This window comes from Podarcis bocagei (assembly GCF_964188305.1).
Source record: "Podarcis bocagei genome assembly, chromosome: 18".
Classification (NCBI taxonomy): Eukaryota; Metazoa; Chordata; class Lepidosauria; order Squamata; family Lacertidae; genus Podarcis; species Podarcis bocagei.
This window is the reverse complement of record NC_138144.1, coordinates 4,009,994-4,028,834: the sequence shown is the minus strand read 5'-3', so window position 1 is coordinate 4,028,834 and position 18,841 is coordinate 4,009,994. Positions and strand designations below refer to the sequence as shown.

General features: G+C 48.3%; 1 protein-coding gene across 5 annotated transcripts in view; it reads left to right on the top strand.

Annotated features, from left to right (window-relative positions):
- Positions 1–767: 767 nt before the first annotated feature.
- Positions 768–18,841, top strand: part of TLE2 (TLE family member 2, transcriptional corepressor) — a 45,506-nt gene continuing 27,432 nt past the window's right edge. For 2 of the 5 annotated variants that reach the window (XM_081177730.1, XM_081177728.1), the window contains exons 1-7: positions 770–1,403; positions 4,731–4,816; positions 7,035–7,098; positions 8,723–8,767; positions 12,550–12,612; positions 13,816–13,890; positions 16,357–16,552. In XM_081177730.1, the coding sequence (XP_081033856.1) occupies positions 1,380–1,403; positions 4,731–4,816; positions 7,035–7,098; positions 8,723–8,767; positions 12,550–12,612; positions 13,816–13,890; positions 16,357–16,552 (553 nt within the window). In that variant the 5' untranslated portion in view covers positions 770–1,379. Of the gene's footprint in view, positions 1,404–4,730; positions 4,817–6,433; positions 6,752–7,034; positions 7,099–8,722; positions 8,768–12,549; positions 12,613–13,815; positions 13,891–16,356; positions 16,553–18,841 lie in introns of those variants that run through there. The other 3 variants (XM_081177731.1, XM_081177729.1, XM_081177732.1) reach the window with 3 other exon arrangements.

Sequence of the window (18,841 nt, the reverse complement as noted above, 5' to 3'; positions counted from 1 at the left end):
TTGTTGTTGTTTAGTCGTTTAGTCGTGTCCGACTCTTCGTGACCCCCTGTCTTCCACTGCCTCCCACAGTGGAAATTCCACTGAAGGCACTCCTGTTCTCCACTGACTCCCACAGTTTGGTCAAACTCATGCTGGTAGCTTCAAGAACACTGTCCCACCATCTCGTCCTCTGTTGTCCCCTTCTCCTTGCGCCCTCCATCTTTCCCAACATCAGGGTCTTTTCCAGGGAGTCTTCTCTTCTCATGAGGTGGCCAAAGTCTTGGAGCCTCAGCTTCAGGATCTGTCCTTCCAGTGAGCACTCAGGGCTGATTTCCTTCAGAATGGAGAGGTTGGATCTTCTTGCAGTCCATGGGACTCTCAAGAGTCTCCTCCAGCACCAGAATCCAAAAGCATCAATTCTTCGGCCATCAGCCTTCTTGATGTTCCAGCTCTCACTTCCATACATCACTACTGGGAAAACCATACGGACCTTTGTCGGCAAGGTGATGTCTCTGCTTTTTAAGATGCTGTCTAAGTTTGTCATTGCTTTTCTCCCAAGAAGAAATTTGCGGTCTTTGAATTTTGCGGGCAAAAATACACAAGAGCAATTCTGGATCGTGCCAGCGGCCTTTTGAGATCTGGCGTCCTGTGGTCACCTGGGAAGCCAACAAACAGCATCCGACCACGAGAACGACACCCTCTCTTCCTGCGGTCCTCAGCTCTAATCACTAGCCGCTACTGCCTCCCTCCCAGAAAGCGTGATAAGCCGCAGCGGTTTGGAAGCTCGCCGTTCTTCAGTTTGGAAGATCCACCTTAAACTTCCCGTTTGAAATATCATCTTCCCCTGGGCTCGCAAGAGGCAGCTCCTTTTGCAGACAGGGACTGCTGCTGAAATCCGGCCAGATTTTCGCCTGACCTTCTGTTTGCGTTCTCCCTCTCCAGCTCCCTTCCCTCCACGCATCCCACCCCGGCCAGCCGGCCCCCCCCCCGACAAAAAAACCCCCCCAAACATCTCCTCTCTTTTCTTTCCACAATTGCACAAAATCTCCTTTTGCTCCCACCCCAGTGAGTCTCCTGACCCCCACATTCCAATGGGGGCGAAATTTCCTCCTCTGCTACTTCCAGCCTTCGCAAAGGAAATGCTGTTTTTTGGCACGGTTTTCTTTTAAGGGATATAATTCTTTTTAATTGATTAAAAGGGAAAAAACAACAACAAGCCTCTACTTAGATCTGTAGCGCTTCGAAACGGGGGAGGGGGGAGTTCTCTCTCTCTCCCCCCCCCCTCTTTTTGCTTTTCGAGTTATTTTCCCCCTGGATAATCTGAAAGAAGAAAGAGGATTCTTTCCTTTCTCCTCGGGTGGGTTTTTGGGTTTTTTTGGAGGGGGGGTTTATCCCCCAGGATGTATCCACAAGGACGGCATGCTGTAAGTAATCAATATTTGGGGTGTTTTTTTTGGGGGGGGGGTGTTTGAAGGAACATGCCAAAATGTCGTGAGAAATCTGGGGAAATAATTCAAAGCAATAGCTTTGGTGAAAGAATCTGGGGTTGTTTTTGTGTGTGTGTGTGTGTGTGTTTTGGAGGGGGTGGAGGAGAAGGGGGTTTAAACTGTGCCAGGATTTTAAACCTTTGCAGGTTAAAAAACAAGTAGACCCTCCCCGTGCAACCCTAGGCATCTTTACTCAGAAGTAAGTCTGTGTTGAAGGGCACTCCTCACTCAGGAAACCTGTGCAGAAACCTTGGTTTAGGAAGGTGAATTATCCCTTGAAATCCTATTGCTTCTCTGATATACTGGATAGCAGAGGCAGTTCCCCACCCATAATTACGGATTAATATTGTGCTTAGAGTGTTGCTGTTGTGTTTTTTTGCACGGTATAATTTTCTCCAACGGGGTCTTCCCCAAAGGAATTAGGGGTGTTTCAATTTGCAGTTTAAAATGCAAAAATAGAGGGGGGAAACTTAGCATTGTTTGGGGGACAGGGTCTGGCGACAAACTGAATGCGAGCCGCTAGCTGCAAGGAGCGGCGACTCACTCAGGGGTGCAACAGGGAACCTCACTTCCAGGTAGACATTCTTGCTGCCTCATTTGCTTCAGCGGGGGATCCTTGATCCGGGCGCGCCTGGCGGATGGTTGTGGCCGAACTAGCTTCTCCCTGCCCGAGGCTGGTTGGCAGGAACGGGGACTCGCCAAGAGAAGCGGCAGGCAGCCTCTCCCGAGGGCAGCTCCTAAGGCCGGGTCTGTGTGTGGGCACAGTTCAGAACAACTCACAGGCGCAGAAATAAGTTGACCTGAAATGAACTTCCTGGGTTTTGTTCTTGTGATTTTTTTAATCTTGTATTTTTATGTTGCGAAAGGCTCCGAGATCTTAATAATAAATAGTGCAGAGTGGAACCCCAGATCTCTCATGTCCTAGCCGGACACTCTAACCACTGCACAACCGCTGCCTCTCTGTCCTAAAGAGAGATGTTTTGGAATCTATCTACATCTCTCTCACACACAAATTGTGAGGTCTTCCTGCCCTACATAACTTTTGGGCACCGTAACTTTTTCAGGCATGGTTTTCCAGCTGCCAAAGGGATAGCACTCTTACCATGCTCAGGGGCTGTTCTTCTCCGCAGGTGTCTCCCTGGGAATGGCTTGAGGGGAAGGCAGCGAAGCTGGTCAGGGTTTCAATACCCAAAGGAGTTTCTGCAGCTCCCCCCCAAAGCCCGCGAACAAGTTGCAGATTTCGGTTGAGCGTTAGGAAAAAGTTATTTGGCAAGGGGGTCCATACCCTAGAGAGGTGGGGTCCCTTCCTCGCTGGAGGAGTTGAAGGAGACTACAAGCTGTCAGGGAACTGCGAGATTTTGGCGTTTCCTCCCTTGACCCGGGCTTGGGGTTGGACTAGATGACCCCAAGTGCCCTCTTCCCACTTTTACGAGCCCGCTGATATTTCAGAAGGGTCTCCGAGGCTTCTTCCTCAAACGTGAGGAAGGAACCAGGGTGGGAGTCGTGGGTCCCCAGCAAATTAATGTGCCGAGGAGGGAGAGAGCAAGATCTGGAAACCAAGCCGGATGAGGAACGGTCGAAGGAGCTAGGGGTACGTTTAGCCTGGAGACTGAGAGGAGATAGAATAAAGGTAAAGGTAAAGGGACCCCTGACCATTAGGTCCAGTCACGGACGACTCTGGGGTTGCCGCGCTCATCTCACTTTACTGGCCGAGGGAGCCGGCGTACAGCTTCCGGGTCATGTGGCCAGCAGGACTAAGCCGCTTCTGGCGAACCAGAGCAGCGCATGGAAACGCCGTTTACCTTCCTGCCGGAGCGGTACCTATTTATCTACTTGCACTTTGAGGTGCTTTTGAACTGCTAGGTTGGCAGGAGCAGGGACTGAGCAACGGGAGCTCACCCCGTTGCGGGGATTCGAACCGCTGACCTTCTGATCGGCAAGTCCTAGGCTCTGTGGCTTAACCCACAGCGCCACCCATGTCCCTTCAAATATCTGAAGCGCTGTCGCCTGGAAGATGGAGCGAGCTTGGTTCCTCTCGCTCCAGAGGGTCAGACCTGAACCACTGGGTTCAAGTTGATAGAAAGGAGATTTCGACTGAACATCAGGAACAACTTTGGGTGGTAAGAGTTGTTCAACTGTGGAACGGACTCTCACAGAAGCTGGTTGATGGTTACTAAGCAGAGGTTCGGTTGCTGTCTGTCAGTGATTCTTTTGCTGAGATTCCTGGGGGTTCGACTTAGATTACGGTTTGCCAAACAGTGGTACTTTGGTTCTCAAACTTAATCCGTTCCGGAAGTCCGTTCCAAAACCAAAGCGTTCCAAAACCAAGGCGTGCTTTCCCATAGAAAGTAATGTGAAATGGATTAATCCGTTCTAGACTTTTGAAAACAACCCCCAAAACAGCAACGTAACATGAATTTTGCTATCGAACGAGACCGTCGATGCATAAAACGAAAGCGATAAACGTGTATTGCAGTCACACAATCAATCTGTCAGTAGCTGAACCGGGTTCCACACAGTCACAAAAACAAAAAGAGGCACAAAAACGCAAAATACCGTATTTTTCGCTCTATAAGATGCACCAGACCACAAGACGCACCTAGTTTTTGGAGGAGGAAAACAAGAAAAAAAATATTCTGAATCTCAGAAGCCAGAACAGCAAGAGGGATCGCTGCGCAGCGAAAGCAGCAATCCCTCTTGCTGTTCTGGCTTCTGGGATAGCTGCGCAGCCTGCATTCGCTCCATAAGACGCACACACATTTCCCCTTACTTTTTAGGAGGGAAAAAGTGAGTCTTCTAGAGCAAACAATACCGGTAAATAGCCAAAACAGACCAACCTCAGCGTAACACTCAAATCGGAAGCGTAATACTCAGAACGGAGCACATTCAGCTTACGGAAAAAGTTCGCAAACTGGAACGCTTACTTCCGGGTTTGCAGTGTTTGGGATCCAAGTTGTTTGAGTACCAAGTCGTTTGAGAACCAAGGTACTGCTGTATCCCCAAAAGTGACAACCCAGAAATCCAGGCCTTTTGCAGATTCAGAAAAAATGGTACTCAAAGGTCATTTTGCTGCCCAAATCCCAGACGTGTCCAGGATAAACCCGGACTTATGGCAGCCCAAGAATAGATGGTCCATGATTCTGTGATTCCAGAGGACATATCTTGTCTATATGCAAGGCGATGGGGATAGTTTCTAACACGGCGTTATTTGATCATTCTTTTCTCCCTGCCTCGTTCCTGCTCTGTTGTTCCTCTCCTGCAAAGTCCGGACAGCCTTTCAAGTTCTCGGTTTTGGAAATCTGCGACCGGATCAAGGAAGAGTTCCAGTTCCTGCAAGCTCAGTATCACAGGTATTTGCAGGGAAGGAAAGGAAAAAAGAGGGATGGCCGCAAACTGTGCCGGCTAAAGTAGAGCTTCAGAGTTCAGGGGCAGTCTACCTCTGAACACAACCTTGCATTTCCGCAGGGCGATTTCGGAGGATCCATTCCTTCCTTCCTTGGACGTTGGACGGCCATCTGTCAGGGATGCTTTGGCTGAGATCCCTGCATTGCAGTGGGGGTTGGACTAGATGATTTTTTTTGGGGGGGGGGTCCCCTTCCACCTCTACAATCCTACGATTCTACATGCTTTGCTTTATTATTTATTGGCCTCCTGTTGTGGGTGGGCTGCGTTAGACCGCCCTTTTACGGATCCAAACGCATCTAGCCTTTTATCATTCTAGTTTTAAATTATTATATTTTTCTTTGGAAATTTTGTTGCAAGTCGCTTTGAGGTTCTGTTCCGTTATAAACAACAACAGTTCACAAGTCCAATTAATCGTCGCTGCCAGTCTATATTGGACTTTTAAAAAATGGCATTATTATTATTATTATTATTATTATTATTATTATTATTATTATTATAAGTTATAACAAGACATATTATCCAAAAATATATCCTTATTCCCCCCCATTTTTCCTCCCTCCCCCCCCACAGAAACCCCCCCACCCCGCCCCCCACCCCTGATTTCCCTCAGTTCCAATCTTTGGTTTCTCCAGTAATGCTGTTTTCTGCATGTTACAAAGTTGTATAGATCCTCAAACTGTTTAGCTGATTATTATCAGTAAAAAAAAAAAGGTGAATGTTTATTCAAAACATGCCAAGGAGTCCAGTTCGCTTTGTTGCGTCTTCAGATACTTTGTAAAGGGTTCCCGTTCATCCTTTAAGTCACAGTTATCCTTGTCCCATAGCTTACATGTCAGTTTTGCCAGTTCGGCATAGTCGATCAATTTTTCTTGCCATGATTCTTTAGTTGGGATTTCTTCAGTCTTCCATCCTTTTTTCCAGGTTTTTTCCAGGTTTTCTTGCTGCCTTGAACTTTGAGGCAGAAAGGCAGCGTTCTGAATCTCCATTTATTTTCTAAACTTACGTCCCGGTTTTCCTCCAGGGATATGTGGTTATTCCACCCGGTTTTACCTCCCAAAGACCCTGTGAAGTAGGTTAGAACTGGTCATCCCAGGACTCACTTTTGACCCAGACATGCCTTTGGGGGGACCGGTTTCTCAATCGTCTAGCCCTGTGAGCTTTGTGGCTGAGTGGGAGGATTTGAACCCAAGTCCCAGCCCAACGCTCTAACCCAGTGGTCCCCAACGTGGGTGCTAGCACCCCCTGGAGGCAGATTACCTGGGGGGCGCTAAGAGGCAGGTTTGTGTGTGTAAATACACAACTTTGTAAATACACCAACTTTGTAAATCTGGTATCGCTGACTCCAGTTCATCCATTTTGCCCAATTAATTAAACCGAATAGTTTTAATTGAACTTTGAATAAATGTGCAATTAATTGCCAGGGCTTTGGATTTCATTGCGTTATTATCTGCCTTCGTGAAAACCGCTGTTCCGGATAACAGGGCACTGGGGGATACCAGGGAACTGGGGGTGAGTTTATGGAAACCAGGGCGATTGGTGGCCTCAAATAAAATTGGGGACCGCTGCTCCAACCACTTGGCTGCGGAGGCGAAGCAGGTGGGGTCTGCAGTAAAATGTTGCAGTCTCCTAGAGCGTGTGTGTCTTCGGAGTTCCGGCTAGCCGCAATCCTTTCCGGGAAACGGAGACATAAGTGTTTTGTTTTTCCTTTTCAAAAGGCACTCAGAATCCCATGACTATAGAGAAAAGCTTGTTGCCGCTGAGATCATGCATATATAATCTCCTGCTCTCGTTTTTTATTTTTCGTCGTTCCACAAGCTCCCTGCCCATGCTGGGGATTAGAGGGACCGCTCTAAATGCAAGAGGCATTTTCTCGTCTCCTCGTGTGTTCCTTTCATTTCTCTCGCCCCTCCGGTCCCCCCCCCCCTATATTTCCCTCCTCTTCTCAGCATCCCTCCACCCTGTCTAAATTTCCCATCTTGACGGAGGGAAATGTCAAAAACATCACTTGGGTCTCATACCCAGTACTGAGAGAGCCACGGTCATTTTGCGTGCGGTCTTTGGTTTTTTTGTGGGGGGGGGGAATTTGGGGGCTGGGGAGCGAAGGCCTCCCCCCCACAAAAAACACAGTGTGGAGGTTGCAAATAACGCTCTCTTTTTCTGCAGCTTGAAGTTGGAATGTGAAAAGCTGGCTAGCGAGAAGACAGAAATGCAGAGGCATTATGTGATGGTAATTGTGGCTGTTTGTTTGTTTATGTGGTTGGCATCTGTCTGTCTCGGAACATTGCAACCCAGAGTGGCTGGGGAAACCCCGCCAGATGGGCGGGTTATAAATAATTTATTATTATTATTATTATTATTATTATTATTATTATTATTATTATTACAGTCATACCTCGGGTTACAGGCGCTTCAAGTTGCATTTTTTTGGGTTACAGACTGCCGAAACCCAGAAGTACCAGAACGGGTTACTTCCAGGTTTCAGCGGTTGCGCATGCGCATAAGCACTAAATCGCGCTTTGCGCATGCGCAGAATCGCAGAATCGCAACTGCGCATGTGCAGGTGCACTGCTGCGAGTTGCGGACACTGCGGGTTGTGAACACGGATCACGTTCGCAACCCGAGCATCCACTGTAGTAGTAGTATTATTATTATTATTATTATTATTATTATTATTATTATTATTATTACAGTCATACCTCGGGTTACAGACGCTTCAGGTTGCATTTTTTCGGGTTATGGACTGCCGAAACCCGGAAGTACCGGAACGGGTTACTTCCAGGTTTCGGCGGTCGCGCATGCGCATAAGCGCTAAATCGCGTTTTGCGCATGCTCAGAAGCGCTGAATCGCAACTGCGCATGTGCAGATGCACTGCTGCAGGTTGCGGACACTGTGGGTTGCGAACGTGCATCCCGCACCGATCACGTTCGCACCCTGAGCATCCACTGTATTATTATTATTATTATTATTATTATTATTATTATTATTATTATTATTACTGTGGCTGCAAACCTGGTTTGGTTAGCTCATATGATTGTATGACAGCAGACCAGACCTAGAGATGCATATAAGGCTTGAATCTGCAGGGATGTGGTATTTACAAAAATTGCCTGTCCTGGGGTTGTTGTTTTTTTAACCCAAGTTTCTAGACTTTGTAAACCCAAATTTCTAGACGCCTCCCTCCCACTTTTGGCTGAACAAGGATAGGCTCTCATCTCTGAACATTGGAAGCTAGAATGAATTATCTATTACATCTCCCTCCTCCTCCCTCATCTTACTTTTCTTTCCTCCCTTCATCTTTCCCTTCCTTCCTTCCTTCCTTCCTTCCTTCCTTCCTTCCTTCCTTCCTCTTTCTTTCTTTCCTCCCTCCCTCCCTCCCTCATCTTTCTTTTCCTCCCTCCCTCCCTCTTTCTTTTCCTTCCTTCCTTCCTTCCTTCCTCCCTCCCTCCCTCCCTCCCTCCCTCCCTCCCTCCCTCCCTCATCTTTCTTTTCCTCCCTCCCTCTTTCTTTTCCTCCCTCCCTCTTTCTTTTCCTCCCTCCCTCCCTCCCTCCCTCATCTTTCTTTTCCTCCCTCCCTCTTTCTTTTCCTCCCTCCCTCTTTCTTTTCCTCCCTCCCTCCCTCCCTCCCTCATCTTTCTTTTCCTCCCTCCCTCTTTCTTTTCCTTCCTTCCTTCCTTCCTTCCTTCCTTCCTTCCTTCCTTCCTTCCTCCCTCCCTCCCTCCCTCCCTCCCTCCCTCCCTCCATCTTTCTTTTCCTTCCTTCCTTCCTTCCTTCCTTCCTTCCTTCCTTCCTTCCTTCCTTCCTTCCTTCCTTCCTCCCTCCCTTCCCGATATTTGTTCTTGATCTGTTTCAGTATTACGAGATGTCTTACGGCTTGAACATCGAGATGCATAAGCAGGTATGCGACTTTCGGGTTCCTCTGGAGGAGGAGATGGGAACTGTACACTCCTCGGGGCAGAGACCTCTGATTTATTTATTTAATGGCGTCACACACAGAGAGACAGATGTTTCAGGCTTCGTTTTCCGACTAGTGGCGAGGACTGAGGGCTTAAGAGGAAACAAGGGAGACGCTGGGTTTCAGAGACCTCCAAATGGGGCTGTCATCATTGATATTTGATATGCATCTTACGGAAAATGACGCGAGGCCACACATTTATTTTCTGGCCTAACAGATTTCTTGCTGGGGGTGTCCCATTGCTTTTCCTTCCACTGTCTGGGTGGTGGTGACCCCGCAAGTGAGGGATTTGTATGCTCAGGAGCACTCTTGCCTATAGCATGCCCTTGCTTATTCCGGAGACGTGGCCCCGGGCATTTTTAAAAAACGTGAATCCAGAGACTGAGCCCTGGATTTAAATTACATCCTTACATCACCTCCAGCTGCCTTGGAATAAAACTCCATTCAGCCCCAGCCAGCACATGGGGTAAATTAAAATCAAATTAAATCAAATTAAAGAGCCCCTCCAGACTGGTGTTGTTGCATTGCAATTTGCAATTATTTTATTTTATTTTATATATTACATTATGTTATGTTATGTTATGTTATGTTATGTTATGTTATGTTATGTTATGTTATGTTATGTTATGTTATGTTATGTTGTTATGTTATGTATTATTATATTATATTATATTATATTATATTATATTATATTATATTATATTATATTATATTATATTATATTATATTATATTACAGTGGTGCCTCGCAAGACGAAAAGAATCCGTTCTGTGATTCTCTTCGTCTAGCAGTTTTTTCGTCTTGCGAAGCAAGTCCATTGACGGATTAGCGGATTAGTGCTATTAGCGCTATTAGTGGCTTTTAGCGGCTTATCTGCTGATCGGATCAGCTGATAAGCGGCTTAGCGGCTTAGAAAAAGGGGGGAGGGGAAAAAACCGCAGGAACTCGCAAGACATTGTCGTCTTGCGAAGCAAGCCCATAGGAAATTCGTTTTGCGAAGCACCTCCAAAATGGAAAACTCTTTCGTCTAGCGAGTTTTCCGTCTTGCGAGACATTCGTCTTGCAGGGCACCACTGTATATTATTATATTATATTATATTGCATTGCATTGCAATTATCTCCCACTTTTTCCACCACATGCTTCAAAATGGTTCTCCCCCTCATTTGATCCTCACAACGACCCTGTAAGGAAGGTTAGGCTGAGGGAAAGCAGAGATCCTCCCAAACGCTTCTTCCAGCCGCGGAGGAAAGCAGGGTGGCGTTTAACCACCGGGAGACCATCGTGGGCGCAAACTATCGTTTACGAGCGATACAAAGAGATGTCTCGGGAGAGGCCAGACGCAGTCTGCCTGACCTAACCACTTTTAGCTTGGGCTCCATGATCACGGCAGATGGTGACAGCAGTCACGAAATTAAAAGATGCCTGCTTCTTGGGAGAAAAGCAATGACAAACCTAGACAGCGTTTTAAAAAACAGAGACATCACCTTGCCGAGAAAGGTCCGTATAGTTCAAGCTATGGTTTCCCCAGTAGTGATGTATGGAAGTGAGAGCTGGACCATCAAGAAGGCTGATTGCCGAAGAACAGATGCTTTTGAATTCTGGTGCTGGAGGAGACTCTTGAGAGTCCCATGGACTGCAAGAAGATCCAACCTCTCCATTCTGAAGGAAATCAGCCCTGAGTGCTCACTGGAAGGACAGATCGTGAAGCTGAGGCTCCAAGACTTTGGCCTCCTCATGAGAAGAGAAGACTCCCTGGAAAAGACCCTGATGTTGGGAAAGATGGAGGGCACAAGGAGAAGGGGACGACAGAGGACGAGATGGTGGGACAGTGTTCTCGAAGCTACCAGCGTGAGTTTGACCAAACTGCAGGAGGCAGTGGAAGACCGGAGTGTCTGGCGTGCTCTGGTCCAGGGGATCACGAAGAGGCAGACACGACTAAACGACACAACAACAACCGCTTTTAGCATGCAGAGATAGCTAACGTTCTTGGTTTCTTTCGAGCAAGGGAAGAGGCGGGGAAGGGAAATATTAAGGCACGGAAATCCTCCAGACCTCTGTTTTCTGCGTGTTGATCCATTCGAAGAAGCCAGAAATCTCTGTCTCTCTCTCTCTCTGGTTTCCCCAGATCTCCCCGCCCCACTTGTAATTTGCTTCCTGTCTCTGGGTTTATCAATCCAGGGCATCATGGGAGGGTTGGGAGCGGCTGCCCGGGAGAACAAGCTTGGCAAGGCGCCCGGGGAAAGTGCCAAGGTTGCCAGCCTTTCTGTGTGTTCGTTTGCTTGTGAGAAGACAGGGAGCCTCGGAGCGAGAGTCACTTGTTTGCTTGTTTCCTGGCCAATACAGTGGTACCTCAGGTTACATACGCTTCAGGTTACATACGCTTCAGGTTGCAGACTCCGTTAACCCAGAAATAGTACCTCGGGTTAAGAACTTTGCTTCAGGATGAGAACAGAAATCGTGCTCCGGCGGCACAGCAGCAGCAGCAGGCCCATTAGCTAAAGTGGTGCTTCAGGTTAAGAACAGTTTCAGGTTAAGAACAGACCTCCAGAACGAATTAAGAACTTAACCCGAGGTACCACAGTATATTTGTTCGCCCTTCTTGGAAATCTAGAGAGAGGTATGTTAGGAGGCAAGCTGTTTTTGCAGCAGCCGCGACTGGCATCCATCAGGGATGCTGGGGCTGGAGAAAACGAGAGGCGGGGCAACATGTTGTTGTTTTTTAATATTCTATTCTTCATTTTTAAACAATGTTCTATACATTTAAATAGGGACACGGGTAGTACTGTGGGTTAAACCACGGAGCCTAGGACTTGCTGATCAGAAGGTCGGCAGTTCGAATCCCCGCGACGGGGTGAGCTCCCGTTGCTCGGTCCCTGCTCCTGCCAACCTAGCAGTTCAAAAGCACGTCAAAGTGCAAGTAGATAAATAGGTATCACTCTGGCAGGAAGGTAAACGACTTTTCCGTGCGCTGCTCTGGTTCGCCAGAAGCGGCTTTGTCCTTCTGGCCACATGACCCAGAAGCTGTACGCCGGCTCCCTCGGCCAATAAAGCGAGATGAGCGCCGGAACCTTCTGATCGGCAAGTCCTAGGCTCTGTGGTTTAACCCACCCGCGCCCCTTATAATCCCCATGTTACACCCCCCCCCAAACTACATCACTCATACATCACGGTTACATCATGAAAGAGGAGGTCTGGTGGCAGTAATCTGAGCATCCTGGACCCTGCCCCATGGTTCCCCTTGCCCTCCACCCATCAAGTGTAACAAAAGAGATATTTACATTTCCCTGTTTCCCAGCCAAGTTCATCACACCCTTTTGTCTTCATCTGGGTTTGTTATTTCTGGAATGGCTACCTGTCTGGCACTCAGGTATCAGGAGGCCAGGGATTATCACTCAGGCAGAGGGGCTGCTGAGGAGCTGAGCTCACATGTCTATATGAATTTCTGAAGTTTTCCCAGTGAGCCGGTACATAGATACATTGATCAGTGAATTCTTACATTTGGTATCGTGCAGCAAAGGCCCTTTGAATAGATAGGAAGAAAGTGCGATGAAGTGTTTTGTGGGGACAAATCACAAAAGTCACAAAAGTGATTGTGCTGGTTTTGGTAGTGGGCTGCATGTGCATGATATCTGCTGGAGGGGCAAACCCCCCCAACCTATACGTAAATTCCTGCAACAGCTTCAACTCTGATGTGACTGAGACCGCCGTCTCTTTCATTTTCCAGGCGGAGATTGTTAAACGGCTCAGCGCTATTTGCGCCCAGATCATCCCCTTCCTGACGCAAGAGGTAAAATAAATTTGTTTGTGTTTCGTACGGAAAGCAGTTAGCATTTCACATGCAACACATTCTGGGCATCGGGGGTCCGCCATGACAAAACCTCAAACTGCCTTCGGCAGACTGAGGAATGGTTCGCCCCCAGGGCCGGATTTAGGTTCAATGCGGCCCTCAGCTACTGAAGGTAATGGGGCCTTTTATATATCCAGCTGTCCTTTGTCAACACAAATTTTCGCTGTTTTTTTTGTGTTCGGTATATGCCATATGGAGGGACACGGGTGGTGCTGTGGGTTAAACCACAGAACCTAGGGCTTGCCGATCAGAAGGTCGGCGGTTCGAATCCCCGCGACGGGGTGAGCTCCCATTGCTCAGTCCCAGCTCCTGCCAACCTAGCAGTTGGAAAGCATGTCAAAGTGCAAGTAGATAAATAGGTACCTCTCCGGCAGGAAGGTAAACGGCGTTTCCGTGCGCTGCTCTGGTTCGCCAGAAGCGGCTTAGTCATGCCGGCCACATGACCCGGAAGCTGTACGCCGGCTCCCTCGGCCAATAAAGCGAGATGAGCCCCAGAGTCGGCCACGACTGGACCTAATGGTCAGGGGTCCCTTTACCTTTACCTATATGCTATATGGTCATTTATGGACCTCATAGGTATCTCAAACCATTTGCCCATGTGGCCATGCAACCAGTCCATGCAGAATGTCGGCACCCTATGCAGTGGTACCTCGGGTTACATACGCTTCAGGTTACATACGCTTCAGGTTACAGACTCCGTTAACCCAGAAATAGTGCTTCAGGTTAAGAACTTTGCTTCAGGATGAGAACAGAAATCGTGCTCTGGCGGCATGGCAGCAGCAGGAGGCCCCATGAGCTAAAGTGGTGCTTCAGGTTAAGAACAGTTTCAGTTTAAGTACGGACCTCCGGAGTGAATTAAGTACTTAACTTGAGGTAACACTGTATATAGAAAGGAGCAAACCAGGGATATTTTAGGGAGCAGGCTAGCAGGCGGGGGCCATGACTTATATCGCAGGAGCCGACACAACACAAAACGTTGCTGTATGTCGGTTTTATTTTATTTGCTTTTTATCTTCTATTTTATATCTTTTATATTTTATATCATATATTTTTGAAATCCAGGTTTTCCCCCTTTAAAATATTATCGAGAGAGGGACAAAGACTTCCCTAAATTTCCTGATGTGTATTTTTTCCTCCTTCCAGCACCAACAGCAGGTGTTGCAAGCTATGGATCGGGCAAAACAGGTGACGATGGGTGAACTGAACAGCATTATTGGGGTGAGTGGCCGGTTCAGGCCAAATGCCGTCTCTTTCCTGTTTGCAATTCATTTGTCTTTGCAAGGAGTTCTCCTTGGAGCAGCTCCTCTCTTGCAAAGCTCTTCTTCCTGCCGGGGCATCTCATCTCTTGCAAAGCTTATCTTGCTGAGGCAGACGAGGCAGAGACTGGGCATTTAGGGATGCTTAGCTACCCGGAAGCTAGACAAAGATCCCAAGAGAGGGAACCGGCACATCCACAATGGGCTAGGAGGGGAGTAGCAGTTTTGTTTCCTTTACAGTGGTGCCTCACAAGACGAAAAGAATCTGTTCTGTGATTCTCTTCGTCTAGTGGTTTTTTCGTCTTGCGAAGCAAGCCCATTGACGGATTAGCGGATTAGCGCTATTAGCGGCTTATCGGATCAGCTGATAAGCGGCTTAGCGCCTTAGAAAAAGGGGGGAGGGGAAAAACCCGCAGGAACTCGCAAGACATTTTCGTCTTGCGAAGCAAGCCCATAGGAGATTCGTTTTGCGAAGCACCTCCAAAACGGAAAACTCTTTCGTCTAGCAAGTTTTTCGTCTTGCGAGGCATTCGTCTTGCGGGGCACCACTGTATTTATTTCATAAAATTCATATATACCACTTGATGGTAGGAGAAATGTTGACAGCAGGAATTTCAAACGTTCGGAAACCAGACTAAAAACAGATTATTATTATTATTATTATTATTATTATTATTATTATTATTAATATATAATTTTTATTAGTTTTTTTAACATATCATTTTCAACAGTAATTAAACATACTTTTACATCTTATTCAAATTTTGGACTTCCATCAATCCTGTCTGAAAATTTTCCAATCTAATCTCTCAGTATGCATTTCTTATCTTCCGTATTACATTTCAGACTCATAACCAATATCTCTTATCTTTTTCTACATTGTAACACTTATATTTCTCCTTACAAAACTTCTTGTAGTCCTACTAGCGTAATTTGTTGATTACAGTTGCTCTTCAAATAATTCATATACTTCTTCCAATCTTCTGTGAATCTCTGGTCCTGCAGGTTTCGAACCCTTTCTGTCATTTTGTCCAATTCTGAATAGTCCATTAATTTCGTCTGCCGTTCTTCTTTGGTTGGAATTTCTTCAGATTATAATAATTTATTATTTATATCCCTCCCGTCCCCAGCCACTCTGGGCAGCTCCCAACAGAACACTAAAAACACAACAAAAGAGCAAACATTACGGCTCTATCCAGTTGCTTGAAACGACAGGAGTGGAAATAATAATAATAGTTTATCATTTATACCCTGCCCATCTGGCTGGGTTTCCCCAGCCACTCTGGGCGGCTCCCAACAGAATATTAAAAACACAATAAAACATCAAGCATTAAAAACTTCCCTAAACAGGGCTGCCTTCAGATGTCTGCTAAAAGTCAGAGAGCTGTTTATCTCTTTGACATCTGATGGGAGGGCGTTCCACAGGGCGGGCGCCACCACCGAGAAGGCCCTCTGCCTGGTTCCCTGCAACCTCCCTTCTCGCAGGGAGGGAACTGCCAGAAGGCCCTCGGAGCTGGACCTCAGTGTCCGGGCAGAACGATGGGGGTGGAGACGCTCCTTCAGGTCTACTGGACCGAGGCCATTTAGGGCTTTCAAGGTCAGCACCAACACTTTGAATTGTGCTCAGAAACGTACTGGGAGCCGATGGAGGTCTTTCAGGGCCGGTGTTATGTGGTCTCGGCGGCCACTCCCAGTCACCAGTCTAGCTGCCACATTCTGGATTAATTTCAGTTTCCGGGTCACCTTCAAAGGCAGCCCCACGGAGAGTGCATTGCAGTAGTCCAAGCGGGAGATAACTAGAGCATGCACCACTCTGGCCAGACAGTCCGCGGGCAGGGAGGGTCTCATCCTGCGTACCAGATGGAGCTGGTAGACAGCCGCCCTGGACACAGAACTGACCTGCGCCTCCATGGACAGCTGTGAGTCCAGAATGACTCCCAGGCTGTGCACCTGGTCCTTCAGGGGCACGGTTACCCCATTCAGGACCAGCGAGTCCTCCACAAAAGGCCCTTCTCGTCGCTGCCGCCTCCAGTGAGAGCTGAATCCAGGAGCGACCCCAAGCTGCAATCCTGTTCCTTCAGAGACAGCGCAACCCAAGCCAGAGTACCATATTTTCCGCTGTATAGGACGCCCCAGACCACAAGACGCACCTAGTTTTTGGAGGAGGAAAAGAAGAAGAAAAATATTCTGAATCTCAGAAGCCAGAACAGCAAGAGGGATCGCTGCGCAGCGAAAGCAGCAATCCCTCTTGCTGTTCTGGCTTCTGGGATAGCTGCGCAGCCTGCATGCGCTCCATAAGACGCACACACATTTCCCCTTACTTTTTAGGAGGGGAAAAGTGAGTCTTCTAGAGCAAAAAATACGGTAGGCACCCGGCCGGTTTCCCAAACCCTTCCCCCTCTTCAGGAGTCTCTCCTTTTGTCTCCAGCAGCAGCAGCTCCAGAACCTCTCCCACCACGCTCCTCCCATCCCACTGACCCCACACCCTTCGGGCCCACAGACCTCCAACTTAGTGGCAGTCAGCACTTCCTCTGGGCTCCTGGCGCTGTCCGGAGTGCTGGCGGCTCAGACGGCGTTGGCGGCAAAGGAGGAGAGGTCGTCTCGCGACTCGGAGAACCACCAAGGTAAGCGGAGAGGGTGCGTGCGTTCGAAGCAAGCTTGGCAGCCACAGGTTGAGCGAAGGTCTTGGATTCGAATTCCCCACTGAAGCCCAGGGGGCGTGGGTTGTGCAGCTCAGGGGCTGTGCACACAGACGGCTGCAGATTTAATAAGAGGAGCCTTTTGCATCGGTCTAACGGGGGACAAATCGAGTCCCGTTCTCACAGGGGCACCTTAAAGGAGCATGGTAATAAAAAGAACTGTGTTTTCGGAAGCTCTGTAACATGAACGCAGCCGGGCAGTGGGAGCTATCGGCCACCGGTCCTGGCAGAATTCGAACCCAAGAGCACTCTCCCCTCCCACAATTGTGTTGTTGTTTAGTTGTTTAGTCGTGTCCGCCTCTTGGTGACCCCCTGGACCAGAGCACGCCAGGCCCTCCTGTCTTCCACTGCCTCCCGCAGTTTGGTCAGACTCATGCTGGTCGCTTCGAGAACACTGTCCCACCATCTCGTCCTCTGTCGTCCCCTTCTTGTTGTGCCCTCCATCTTTCCCAACATCAGGGTCTTTTCCAGGGAGTCTTCTCTTCTCATGAGGTGGCCAAAGTCTTGGAGCCTCAGCTTCAGGATCTGTCCTTCCAGTGAGCACTCAGGGCTGATTTCCTTCAGAATGGAGAGGTTGGATCTTCTTGCAGTCCATGGGACTCTCAAGAGTCTCCTCCAGCACCAGAATTCAAAAGCATCCATTCTTTGGCGATCAGCCTTCTTTATTATCCAGCTCTCACTTCCATACATCACTACTGGGAAAACCATAGCTTGAACTATACGGACCTTTGTTGGCAAGGTGATGTCTCTGCTTTTTAAGATGCTGTCTAGGTTTGTCATTGCTTTTCTCCCAAGAAGCAGGCGTCTTTTAATTTCGTGGCTGCTGTCACCATCTGCAGTGATCATGGAGCCCAAGAAAGTGAAATCTCTCACTGCCTCCATTTCTTCCCCTTCTATTTGCCAGGAGGTGATGGGACCACAATTGTACCCAGGCGCATAACTTGTCTCCAGCTGTGTTACAAGAGAGTGAGGAGAGATTTCCTCTTTTTCGCTCTCTGTACTACGACTGACTTTGCAATATGCCTATCGTTTCTCTTCTCGTTTGCCTTTTTCCTCGTAAGCTAAAAAAATCCCCGAGTGCTGCGACTGCTCCTAACAAGGAAGAAAACCTCCTTTCTCCTCACTGGCGTCTCACATTAAAAAGCATCAGGTCTCCAGATGGAAGAAGCCTCTGCCCCAAAGCGCTTACAATCAAAATGTGCTTTGTCTGATGGGGAAGAGGGATAGGAATATAGGTACTTCTTTCCAGTTGTGGGTGAGAGACCTTTGCAGCGGGGTCTCTTGCACCCAATCCCCCTCTTTCCATGCTGCAGCTGTTTCTTCAGGAGGAAACGACCCAACTAATAATAATAATAACTTTGCTAATTAAGTCTCTCCAACATGGCGGGGAGACTGGCACTATTTTTGACCCGGGGAACAGCTGCGTGGTCCGGTGTGGCTAAACTCTAGCGTGGGCTGTTGAGTTCTAAAATGAGAGGTGCAGCCTGGAAGATTAAGGCTGTGGTCTGGGAGCCTTGCCAAGTTCCCCACAGCTTGCAAATCCCCGATCCGTGCGCTGCTCTGGTTCACCAGAGGCAGCTTAGTCATGCTGGCCACATGACCCGGAAGCTTATACCTTTAAAGGTAAAGGGACCCCTGACCATTAGGTCCTGTTGTGGCCGACTCTGGGGTTGCGGCGCTCATCTCGCTTTACTGGCCGAGGGAGCCAGCGTACAGCTTCCGGGTCACGTGGCCAGCAGGACTAAGCCGCTTCTGGCGAACCAGAGCAGCGCACGGAAACGCCATTTACCTTCCCGCCGGAGTGGTACCTATTTATCTACTTGCACTCTGACGTGCTTTTGAACTGCTAGGTTGGCAGGAGCAGGGACCGAGCAACGGGAGTTGACCCCGTCATTGCGGGGATTCGAAGTCCTAGGCTCTGTAGTTTAACCCATAACGCCACCCACGTACCTCAATACATGCCTAATTTGCATGATTTATGTGGGGGGCGTAATCCTGCTTCTCTATAGCTGCCCCCCCCAAAACATAGATAGAATATAAAATCTCTGTGTTTACAGCTCAGGTAGAAACCAATTTTGGAGAATTGCAGAATTGAAGATGAACCTGTCTAGACTTGTGGAGCAATGGGGGCAAGCGTGTGGAATCTGGAGTCGCCCCAGCTGGCTCTTAGAAATGCGTGTGGTTTTTTTGGGGGGCTCTCTCGCCCCCCCTTTT